Source organism: Arachis stenosperma, chromosome 4 (assembly GCF_014773155.1).
Source record: "Arachis stenosperma cultivar V10309 chromosome 4, arast.V10309.gnm1.PFL2, whole genome shotgun sequence".
Classification (NCBI taxonomy): domain Eukaryota; kingdom Viridiplantae; phylum Streptophyta; class Magnoliopsida; order Fabales; family Fabaceae; genus Arachis; species Arachis stenosperma.
The window spans coordinates 81,084,979-81,097,785 of record NC_080380.1 but is presented as its reverse complement, the minus strand read 5'-3'; the positions used below and the strand labels follow the sequence as shown (position 1 = coordinate 81,097,785).

General features: G+C 35.4%; 1 protein-coding gene across 1 annotated transcript; it reads right to left on the bottom strand.

The window, feature by feature from the left end:
* Nucleotides 1-3,063: 3,063 nt before the first annotated feature.
* On the bottom strand, nucleotides 3,064-9,686 carry LOC130976413 (probable pectate lyase 8). Its single transcript, XM_057901279.1, has 7 exons — nucleotides 9,470-9,686; nucleotides 9,165-9,218; nucleotides 8,756-8,827; nucleotides 4,420-5,062; nucleotides 4,235-4,338; nucleotides 3,639-3,777; nucleotides 3,064-3,514 (listed from the first exon to the last, which is right to left on the bottom strand). Exons 1-7 carry the CDS (start codon nucleotides 9,577-9,579, stop codon nucleotides 3,293-3,295), a joined length of 1,344 nt encoding a protein of 447 aa, XP_057757262.1. The 5' UTR covers nucleotides 9,580-9,686; the 3' UTR covers nucleotides 3,064-3,292.
* Nucleotides 9,687-12,807: the final 3,121 nt, after the last annotated feature.

Genomic DNA, 12,807 nt, shown 5'->3' with positions numbered 1-12,807 from the left:
CAAGGTACAGTAGAGCTCCACACCCTTAATCTATGGTGTGTAGAAATTTCACCGTTGAAAATACATAAGTGATGGTCCAGGCATGGTCGAATGGTCAACCCCCCTAAATGTGATCAATAGTCTCCTAAGATGAGGAATAGATTAAAACTGACACCAAAGATGTGGTCAAAAAAGACCGAATGGTCAAAAGACACCAGTACAATAGTAAAAAGTTCTATTTATACTAAAACTAGCTACTAGGGTTACAGAGATAAGTCTAAATGCAGAAATCCACTTCCAGGGCCCACTTTGGTGTGTGCTTGGGCTGAGCTGGATCTTTACACGTGCAAAGGCTTCTTTTGGAGTTAAACGCCAAGTTGTAACGTGTTTTTGGCATTTAACTCTGGTTCGTGACGTGTTTCTGGCATTTTACTCTAGAATACAGCATGGGACTGGCGTTGAACGCCAGTTTGTGTCGTCTAAACTTGAACAAAGTATGGACTATTATATATTGCTGGAGAGCTCTGGATGTCTACCTTCCAACGCCGTTGAGAGCGCACCATTTGAAGTTCTGTAGCTCCAGAAAATTCATTTCGAGTGCAGGGAGGTCAGAATCCAACAGCATCAGCAGTCCTTTGTCAGCCTCCTATCAGATTTTTACTCAGGTCCCTCAATTTCAGCCAGAAAATACCTGAAATCACAGAAAAACACACAAACTCATAGTAAAGTCCAGAAATGTGAATTTTACATAAAAACTAATGAAAACATCCCTAAAAGTAGCTTGATCCTACTAGAAACTACCTAAAAACAATGCCAAAAAGTGTATAAATTATCCGCTCATCATTATCCTATCATAATACGGTGTCATAGAATCCAAAATATGACCATTTTGGGGTTATCCTCTCAGCATCCGAGATGTGTCTCAGGATACATTTTCATAATTACCTCACCGTTTATTCATTTTTGTAAATATTATATTTATTTAATTTAAATATAAAAAAATCCATCTAATGGAACATGAAAAATCCAGAATTAGAATTAATAAAAAATATATTTATGATTATTACAGACAGCAATGTTGTCAATGCAACAAAATTAATTAAATATTTTATTTTAAAGTTTAGCAATATATTTTACGGATGGTCAAAGTGTCAATATTAATAATCAATTTTACCGATGAAGTTGTGGCGTCGTTAAAATTAGTCTAGAGGTAAATACCAAATTGGTACCCAAAAGATTCTAACGTTGACAAAATGGTTCCTGATTTTTGTTATTTACAAAATAATTCTTAAAAGATTTTAAAATTTTACAAACGTGTCCCCGAGCTCGCCGGAGCACATCTTTGGCAAGTACGCTGCTAACGTGGCCATCGTGTTTTGCTGATGTGGCAAAAATCGTCCCCAACCCTAATCTCTCCCCTCCCCAATGCACTCCCCCTCCCCCTTTCCAATGCACTCTCCCCCTTCCCCCTCCTGAATGCACTCTCCCCTTCCCCCTCCCCAACGCACTCTCCCTCCCCCAACACACTCTCTCCATTCTCATTCTCACACATACACTAAAAATTACCAACAACAAACTATCAAGAATTCTACTCCAGATAAGAATAGCTAAATGTCAGTGTTAAAGGTTCCCCTCTTAGTTTCTATTATGATGGCAATGAAAACTTGAAAATCTGTTCATAAGCTTTACAATTAAAGGTAAAGATCTCTCATTTAGCCACATTTCTTATTTCATTATTAAGAAATTACCAAAGTCAAAAGGATCTTTCTATATCTAGTGCCAAACCCTAAACACAATTCACTCTCTTCCAAAGTGAGCCAGAGATCGCTATTTTAATGGCTAATTGCTTACCCCACAACAATTTCAGAAAAAAATGAGAAGTCATAAATTATATTCCTTCCTATTATTATTGTTCTTATTCTTTTGGGAAGGTTGAGAAGCATGGCACGCAGAGGCAAAGGCGGAGGCGGAGGCAGAGAAGGCAAGTCATGGTGGAGCCAAGACGGTTGCTTCAACACAAACAGAAGAGGCACGACAAGGCAGCAACTAGCGGTAAGCAGTGAGAAAATACGAGCGGCAAATGGAGGTGAGTAGTGAGCTGTTGCGAGTAGCAATTTGCAGCGGGGAGACGAGGCACAACTACCAATGAGAAACACGGAGACGAGGCCGATGAGTGAGGCGTCGCTGCTGTGTGTTTTGTTTTTCTGCTTGACCGCACAGAGAGAAACGAGACGGTGCAGGAACGACTCGACAAGATGACGACTATGTGGCTCTGTGAGAGTAAGAAGTTGATGCGCCATTTTGGCCCGTCTCAGAGTGAGAGCACGTATTGGGGAGGGGGAAGGGAGGAGGTTGTAGTGGAAGTTCTTATTTTTGTCCAAAACAATGGTTAGAAGTCTTCTTATTTTTGTCTAAAAACAAAAATGGCCCACGAGTGCAAACCGAGCTCCACTTCATGATCAACAATGGTCAGAAGCCTTCTGTTTTTGTCCAAAACAAATTAACCAAGCTCTCTGTAAAGCCGTCAGTATAATTTGACATTCTTGTAGTGAAAGTTCTTATTTGCCAACTAATTTTCTCCAATGTTCTAAAGCTCTACTTCATGATCAACAACGGTCAAAAGCCATCTCATTTTTGTCCAAAACAAATTAAAAAGCTTAAGAGTGATAACCCGGCTCCACTTCATGGTCAACAGTGATCAGAAGCCTTCTTATTTTTGTCAAAAACAAACCCATAAATATGTTAGAGTGTATCAGCTTATCATTTAATTCTTTTGCATATGCTTTTGAACCAATATATAAAGATTTGAAGTTCATCGTTCTTTTTTGTATGAGATTAAGTTTGATAAACAATGCAACCATAATATATTTACAACATTAATAACTAAGATATATCTATGACTAGTTAAAAGATTTTAATCTTCAAGAATCATTTGTAGCAGCAACCTTGAAGAGACAATGTTTAATTAACTTGAATGCTTAGAGGCGGTGATGACTTCAATCTTATCAAGTTTGATTTAATTGTTAAACAATTTGATAACATTTGACATAAAATGTACAATCTTTTTCCAATATCTAACTAGTGAAAAGAAAAAGTAAGGAACAGTAGGTATGACCAATTGCTGCAATCTCACTCAATATATCTGTAACAACGCAATAATAAGAGAAGGAATGGAAAGTAGGAACTTTCTTTCTGCATTCCTTTCCTACATCTCTCTCTCTCTCTCTCTCTCTCTTCTGTATTTAATATTTTTCACTTTTCCTAATTGAGTTTTCCTTTGTTTGTATTGGTGGCTGATAGTGTTTGCATATTATTAACACATGAAACCCCTGCGGCAGTTAAGAACACCAGCAGCAGACGTAAGAGTTCCAACCAAAGAAGAAGATTTGGCCCCCAAACTTGAGGCTCTAGCATAGCTAGCTGCATTTCCTGCTCCTGATGAAGTGAAATAGGCACCATTCAACATAAGGTCTCCATCAGACCTCCAATTCCATTTTTTCCATGTGGATTCTGTTGTTAATACTCTCTTTGTCACCTGTGAAGATCCGTTTTCCCACGTTTCAATGATAAAAGTTTTGTTTCAACATCATGATCAACTGAATGCCACTGCTAATTAATGTTAATGTACACGCTTAGGACTAAGTAACCAAGTTAATTACCTCCTTAGCAAAATGATCCAGAGGGGCAAGGTATCTATTGCCTTGGCTGTTAATTGTGGGATCGGCACTGCCACCAATTGCATACATTTCCCAGTGGGTATAATCATTGTTTACCACGTGAAAATATCCATGTCTACACCTGCAATTCCGATGATCAATTAATCCATTGCTAGCACAAGTTTCAGAAGCATGCAGAATTATTTGTCACTCAATTACCATCTTTTTTCAAACTCACTCAATTTATTATTATTATCATTAATTTATTAAAGAAAAAAAATTCTATTTCATTCTTTATTTGGGTATACTTTGGGACTCTCTTCTCATTAATGAGTTTTTTGTTGGACGAACACATTATTTACCTTTTCAGGCCTAATGCTGTCAATTTTAAAATGGACCTCCCGGAGCCCAGCACTAATATAAGATAACAAAAAATGGGAATTTAAAATAACAAATATAAAACAGAAATTAAGAAATCCCAAGATTTAAGTGACCTAATCCAAGATGATTTACCAATATGAGAATACCAATTAATAATAATAAACATCACCATCATCATCATCATCATGACTTTGGAGAAAACTTTCAGTACTAGTTACCTTGGCATCCTTTGGACTAGACCCTCCCCAAAATGGTTATAAGCAATGGTGACTTGCATCTGCTTGTCTCTTACATAAGAATCACTATGGCCCAGTAACATAACCTGAAACAAAATATTTCAATCCAAGCTAAGCAACCATCCTAATTCCTAATTTGAGGAAAACAGTTTTTAACATTGTATTACCTCATTGTGGTGAGTGAAGTAGTTGTTAGAAATTGTAATGGCAGTAGATCCCATGATGGCATCAATAAGCCCATCAGAGCAATTAGACAGGGAGTTATGGTCAATCCAGATATGGCTGGCGCCGAAGATAGAGATGCCATCACCGTCAGCGAGGGTTCTCCAGCCGTAATGCGAAGGAGAGCTGCGAACCATGGCGTTACCGGTTTGGATGCAGTCGTGGATGTGGATGCCGTGAATGATAATGTTGGTGACGAACTGGACGGTGATGCAGGCACCGCGGGCGATATGGACGTTGAAGCCGCGGCCGTCGATTGTCTTGAAGCTGTTCATGATGAGCTCTTGCTTGAGTGTGATGATCATGTCGCGCTTGAACACGATCCAGAGAGGCCTGTCTTGGATCACGGCATAGCGGAGGGTGCCGGGCTTCGGGTTCACGGCGTCGTCGTCGGACGGGTCCGTGACGACATAGTACCGGCCGTCGCGGCCTCCGATGGCGTTGCGGCCGAAGCCAATGGCGCAGGTGGCGAGGCGCTTGCGTCGGAGGTACCAGCGGCGGTCGCAGCGCCAGCAGTCGTCTATTGGGTTCCCGGTCCCACATGAGAAGAAGTTCAGATTCCTTCTTACCGTGTGATTGCGGATGCTCCTGTTCCCAAAATAAAAGAATAAAAAAATGATATCATATGCACTTTTTTAACAATAACGTAATCACCACCTTTAATAATTATGCATTATTTATGATCTTTTGGATGATTTCATTTTGTTAAATTATATATCCAAAATAATTAAAATACTCTCTAATTTAAAAATTAAAAGTATTATGTAGTGCACATAAAAAAATTAATTATTAAAAAGTTATATATAAATTAATTTAATTTATTTTTAATATATTTATATTTTAATACATTTTATATTAATATTTAATTTTAATATACACTAAGCATAATTATATTCAAATAGTAAAGAAAAAAGCATAGCATACAAGGAATACCTCCCAAATAGGATTGACAGTATAAAAATATTAAATTTAAATCTACTTAATATAGTGTTAACAGTATGCATTAATTGAATATAAGAAAGTCTAGAGGCCAATAGATTTTATGGCTTTTAGCCATCAATTAGTTATTAATGATGTTTTTAATGGTGTAAGACTGATCTAATGATGTAGAATCATTCAATTTTCTTGGTTAAGTGCTGATCAGAATTTAACAAAAGTGTTAGTTCCTAGCACTTCTCATTGAAAATATCATATATTTCTTTATTTTATCATTTTCTTTAATAGAGAATTTTTTTTAAAAAACAGAAAGTAAAAATTATATAGTAAAAGATGAATTATGATTAGATTAAACTCACTTTCCATATAATTTTACATGGCCTGATGACTTGTTTTTTTGAAAAAAAAAAGTTTTAAAACAATTATTATACTACATAAAATATATTATTTTAGTTTTTTTTTTACTTTGACAAAATTGATAATTCATCATAATTTCGTATAACTAGTAGTAGGACCTTATCGTACATATCAACATATGTTTTCTATATATTATATAAAAAGAATCTAAATATAATTATCTTAACACTAATATATAGTTTCCTCATTAAAGAATGTTAAATTATTCCAATGCCAGCGTAATAAACATTTGAGCGATAACATTTAAAAGTGAATTAAAATATCAAACTCAATTAAATGCTTAAAAATTGTTTAATAAGGAAGTTCAGGCTTACACTGTACAAAATCACATGTTTGAACAGTGATTACATTATCGAAGCCACAGACCAACCACGGATGAGACTAGATCATGTGGGTCTACATTAATCATGAATACGGATAGAATGATATGGTGCATACGGAAAATCGGGGGGTTGGCATCTTACCTCATTTTCCCTACTACAAATAAATGCCAACGTCGTGGTGGTGGTGGTGGTGGTTTGGGGGGTTTGTTTTTGCATAGTTTATGTACCTTGGGTGTCGGTGGTGCAAGCCAAAATATTTATTAATTAATTCCTGAATATAAGTCATTTTCATTTATTAGGCTCATGGAGGTCTCGTTGAATAATGTAGATGTGTCAGATACTAGCTTCCTAGATGAGCCAAAAAATAAAAATACAAGCTATGTATAGAAAGCGTGTTGCGGTAAAGTGAAATTAAATTAGATCTGATGTGTTCTTATAGACAGGCTGGAGAAGCTGGAGACAGGTAGCCCATCCATATGGCTTCCCCACGAGGGAGGTTGTGGAGACTGCATAATTCTTTTGATAATCTGTGTTAGTTGAACATTGTGTTTTGTTCTCTATAGGTGATGGAACGAATTAAAAGATAATAAGGAGGGTTAAAGGCGTTTGATAATAACATGCACAAAGTTTACTCTGTTGGTATGTGACTGCAATTAGGACCTTATGATCTGTGAGAAATGGATGATGCATACAACTAATTTATCCATGATCTATAATAGTGATCCACTGGTATTGAATAATCCCCTGGGATTTGGAAGAATTTCAAGTAATTGGAAAAAATGTTCTTTCAAACTAAAGTTACTGGCTACTTAGACACTTTAAATTTAAAGAATGAAAAACTATGGATGATGAATAGAATCCATAATTTGATCTAATTAATGATAGTTTGATGTTTAAATTGATGCACACCTACCAACTGTTGTTTGTTGGCAAATAATATTATTGCCTTGGTTGCTACAACGTATTCCCGGGCATATTTACTCTCAGATTAATTTGGAATTGAAAGTGCACTTGATAAATTTAGAAAAAGTGAGAATAAAATTAAAAAAAAGGACATATTTTATCAAAGCAGACATGGGAGAATGTAGCTTTTACTTTCACCAGTGGCTAGTTTCAACCAATGAATGTGACAAGGAAAAAGAATGAAGGGGGACCGCTAAGCTTCAATGTAATAAGGAGGAAATTAATTAAGTCATCTGTTTAGTTAAGGAAAAGTGATTCGTCAAATGATGTTATGAAACTTCGAATTTAGAATTTTAGGTATCAATATAGGAATTGTGATTGGAAAATCTTTTTTGGATAGAAATAAAAAACAAGAAATTTATTATGAGCGATATGGCCGGATCTCAAGACATTTGCACGTGCTTCAGCTGGCCAATACAATACATAGACTTCGAGCATTTTTTAAGAGATCTCATCTACGTACGTAGAACATGATGGTCGATTCCTTAGAACTATGAAAAGGAACTTCAGAACGTGATGGAGTTAGTTAAAGAAAGAATTATATTTCTGGGTATAATATGAAGCGAGAATTTTGATGATTTGTGGTACGGCAAGTATGAGGAATATATTAGGGAACTATTTTTTTTCAACTAACATTAATTAACTTTAAAATTAATTAATTTATTTTAATTTTAGATTATAAAATCATAAACTATTAATTTTAAATTATAAATATAAACTTTAAAATTTGTTAATATTAATTAATTAAAAATTAATTCTTTGTATTTTCTTTGGTGAATATAAAAATATTTAATAACAAAAAAAATTAGTCAAAAGTAATTAAAATATATCTTATTTAACAAATTTTAAATTTTTTTGTCTCTAACATTAATAATATATATATATATATATATATATATATATATATAAAGTTCTACTGTGAAAGAGTCATTAATTACATAAATAGGGAATCAGTTGCTGATGCTAGCACATAGTTTAGGTGTATGTATATTTATTTGATAAAATATCTGAGGTATAAAATATAAACTTCCGTTAAATAGGACATCTAAAATTAATATTTAAGGAAAAATAAATTTGCAATAATAATGTATGTAAAGTTTCCGAACAAATTATTGTGTAATCGCTTTTACATTTTGTCATTACACACACTACTTGCATACTGTTAGGGAGGGAGAAATATTGCTTCCTCATGAACAAACCCAAATCACGGACACTTTACTCACTTTTATTAACATTTGGATAGTTGTATTATATATTTGGAAAAGTATAGGCAAAACTTACAACCCTTCCTTTCTTCTAAAAAATGGCTTAAATAAATGTGAATTTATTAAGGGTATTCTTCTCTATTGCGACTATTTCCTCAATCATTATTAGTTTACTGCTACAGTATATACTACTTCCAGACCAAGTGGGTTTGCCGTCTTGAATATTGAATTTACTGATTCAGTGTTAATTAATGATCATCTGATTTCTTTCTTCCAAGACAATAATATAAAATCTAATTAATCAATCACATGCCTTATGAATAGGAAGGACGAACCAATTATATAACCAGAAATTAGAAAACAAGCAACACTCACGGTATAGCTCAGAAATTTTATTTACAAATTAAATATATTTGAGAGAGAGTTAGAAACATTACATATCAACCATGGAAGCTATCTCCTCTGGATTATCAACTGCATGCAAATTTGATGAATCATCATTATCTGACCTGAAATTTTTGTAGACAACAATTTAAAGATCACTGCATGAAATAACAAGAAATAGCACAATATCAGATAACGAACTCAACACATGAAACGACACCGTTTACAGCCTAAAATGACTACAATATCCCCCTAATAACATTATTTTAACGCTTCAGATTTTTCAGATCGGATCTGAGGGTCCTCGATTGTTTCATTTACGAAATACTAACCCCTGCAACTCCAACACATTCCAATCTAACGGGTGTTACAGCTCAATTCTACTGATGGACGGTCGTAATGGAATGGAAAATTCTACGCCGTCAGTGAAAAGCTCATAAGAGGGAAAAACAAATAACTAACCTTTTCGCCATTGGAGAATTCTCCAAGCTCTGCGAATTCGCTTCTCCTACATTGCTGTTCATTCCACCCAAACATCACCGAAATTCAGAGAGACAACATGTCCCAAACCACACTCACTAGAGTTATTACATTCTTTCTAATAATTGACGAAACGACAAATAAAGAAGTAAAATTTGAGGACGAAAAACAAGCAGAAAAGTTTCTGTTACAATTGCATAAATCAATAAACTCACGAAGCATGTGGAAGAAGTTCGAAGCTCCATTTTTTTTAGTTTAATGTTTTCGCTCTTTCTCTGCAAAATTACCTTGATTCTGTGATCTGTTTCTCGTTGTAGTTGCTTGCATTGGCGCCAATTGAAAGCAGCGCGAGCAGAACGCAGAGGGAGATGAAGCATCGCAGAGACTGAACCTCCATTGTTGTATGTCACAGCTTTTCCTTATGCTTTGTTGTGATCGTGTTCTCTCACTCTCTGACAGAGGGAACACAAACTAGTGTGGTGTTGTTTTTCTCGAGAAGGAGGAGGAGTGGGAATGGAGCCAGGGAGAAGATGCATGGATTGGGAGGGTTTATATATAGGGGACATAATAGAGTGAGCTTGCTTAACCATGGTTAAGTGCACGATGCAATTTAGTAATCAGGTTTAAACTAACTTACCACTGCGGCACCGTTGCCTAACTGCCATTTAACTGCTTTCAGCGTTGCTTATATCTCTCTTACCTGACTGGCATGAGAAATTCTCCTCCCTCATGACTCATGACATGTGCCTCGGGTTACTTTTTTTATTTAAATAAAATAAAAAACTTAGAGAGAATGCTAGGTAGACAATGACCATCTTAACACCATGAACAACAGACTCTAAAAATTGGTCCAATTAAACTAATAACACAGTACACCTGTAACCCCCTTTTCCCCAAATCCTAATTTTAATTGTCCTAATTATTAACATCATAATAATCCCATCCACTCTCCCCTTTTTTGACCTAGTGGTAAAAACTTTTCCCCTACTCTTAATTGAAACGGTGTTCATGAAGGAGAACCCCTCACAGCTGGCGCTCCGTCTGTACTGCTTGCCGTCGTCCAGCTTGCCTGTCGCCGCAGCAACCATCCTCCAGAGCGCCTCTATTGTGTAGACGAGCAGCCTTCGTGTGCACCTCGCCCAACCGCAACCCGCGTTCTCTTCTAACGGCCAGCTCCCGAATTTGAAGTCCCGTTGTGTTCGCGTCGCCTGTGGTCTTCCGCCGACAAACCCAGAGCAACCGTCGTGTGTGCATGCTCGCCCGCATTGAAGGTAAGTCCATGGCTAGCTGTTCCTTCACTGATTAGATGTTCATAGTATTTTTTTGTTAAGTTGCATTGAACTGTTTTGCTGCTTGTGGGCCTTGTTGGGTGCGTTTGACTTCTGAAAGTATTTGTTAACATAAGGAAAAGGAAAAGAACAATGACTGGTTAATATTGTTAAGAAGCCTGTTTTTCTCGTCTTGTTGTTAGTGATTGACTAAATTTGAGTTTGTTTTGTCTCTGTGTATTAGTAAGTCAACAATTGGTGTGAAGCACGTGCTTTAAATTTGTTGCGTTATAAATTGTTTATTCACTGTAAGTCGGATGGTTATTTCATCTAACAAGGTGTCACGTGTGAATAACCGTTCAATTTACTCATTAGGCATCTTTGATTTTGAAGAAAAATGGTTTAATTGGTATCATGTTTGTTTGTTTAAAGAAAAAAGTGCAAGTATAATATGACAACACTTTTAAGTTTTTTAATCTCAGCTGAAAGTGTAAAATGCTTTTTCCGCACATGTCTATTTGCTATATAAGAAGATTTTGATGTATTTGATGGATAGGATGCGAAGGAAATTAGTTTTGCTATTTGATTTTGATTACCTGAAGTTTTTGTTTCCATTTAAATGACCATCCCAATCCTTTCTTTTGGTTATATTCTAAACATAGCTGCTTTATTTTTTTAAAAAAATTAATAAATCAATAAGATAGTTCTTTTTTATTGTCATTAGTGGTATATTTTTGAAAACTTAATGACTTTAATTCAAAATAAGAAAAGCAGGCAAGGAACTATGTTTATGGTTACAGGTGTAATCGATAATTGCAAGTTCCACAAAATTAAATAGCGAAGAACTTTGAAGTGCACTTCACGTCTTATCAGACAAAAATATTACAAAATAGTAATGCTATGAATTAGTGAACTATGAATTTATTATTCTGGATAATAAATGTTTTAAAGACACGTATTAAATATTTTAAAAATAATATGTATTTATGTAGAAAAAATATTTTTTAAGCGTGCGATATTTTCAATACATGAGAGGGGACAATTATACTAGATAAATGTTAAAAATTTAGGGTTGTGAAATGATTTAAAGCATTTATGAAGCAATTTTTATTATTACTAATTTCTAGTTCCTGTTAAGCAATTTTTATTATTACTTGTTTTGATTCCTTTCATCATCGGAAGTTCAATTTTGACTGCTTCCTTTTCAAGAACCTTGTTACACTTCATTTTTGGTTTTTTGCCTGTTTACTCGCTGATAAATCCATATTTTATGATGTATATTGTGCTCAATCTAAGTGATTTATTCAACCCTTCATATACTTATTCATAGAAATTGCATAAGTTTTGCTTTCCCTCCCCTATTATATGATATATATGAAACACATGTTTTCTATGCTTTAAAAGTAATTATTTTAATTATCCTTTATTACCATTTGATGTCGTGATTTGTGTGTTGAGTACTTTCAGGTTTTATAGGGCAGGAATGATTTAAAGGATGGAAAGGAAACGTACAAAAATGGAAGAAAAGCACAAATTGGAGTTTTAGAGCAACCGGCAGTGACGCGTCTGCATGCACGACGCGAACGCGTGGTTCGCACGAAAGAGAATCGACGCGAGCGCATGGATGAGGCGAACGCGTGACTTGCGAAATACAACTGACGCGGGCGCATGACTGACGCGACCACGTGGAAGAGTGACACTCCAGATGACGGGACCGCGTGACCCACGCAGACGCGTGCTGTGCGCGATCTGCAGAATTTGCAGATCTCGTTTCTAGCAATTTTTGGGCTCTTTTGGCCCAGATCCAAATCCAAGAGGCACAGATTAGAAGTTATGAAGTGGGGGAATGCATTCAGGCAAAGGATAACAATCAGATAACGAGTAATTCACACTTTTCATAGTTTAGATGTAGTTTTTAAAGCGAGAGGCTCTCTCCTCTCTCTTAGGATTAAGATTAGGATTTATATTAGGATTAGGATTTATCTCATCTTCATATCAGGTTCAATATTCCTTTATGTTGACTTCTCTTATTTTTAATTATATATGTTGCCAATTTGGCTTAATGACATTCATGTTATGATTTTCTTAATTAATATTATTTGAGGTATTTCAGACTTATGATTGTTTTCTCTAATTTATGTTATTGATGCTTGGGCTTTATCCAAATTATTTTCATTCAAGTAGATTTTATTCCCTTTTGGCTTTGGTTGATTAATTGGTAACTCTTGAGTTGTCAAACTCAGCAGTGGTTGAAATTGGCAGATTCTAATTGATCTAGATCGCTCTAAAGCTAGTCTTCCCACAAGGATTGACTAGGACTTGAGGATCAAACTAATTAGTCCACTTGACGTTCCTTT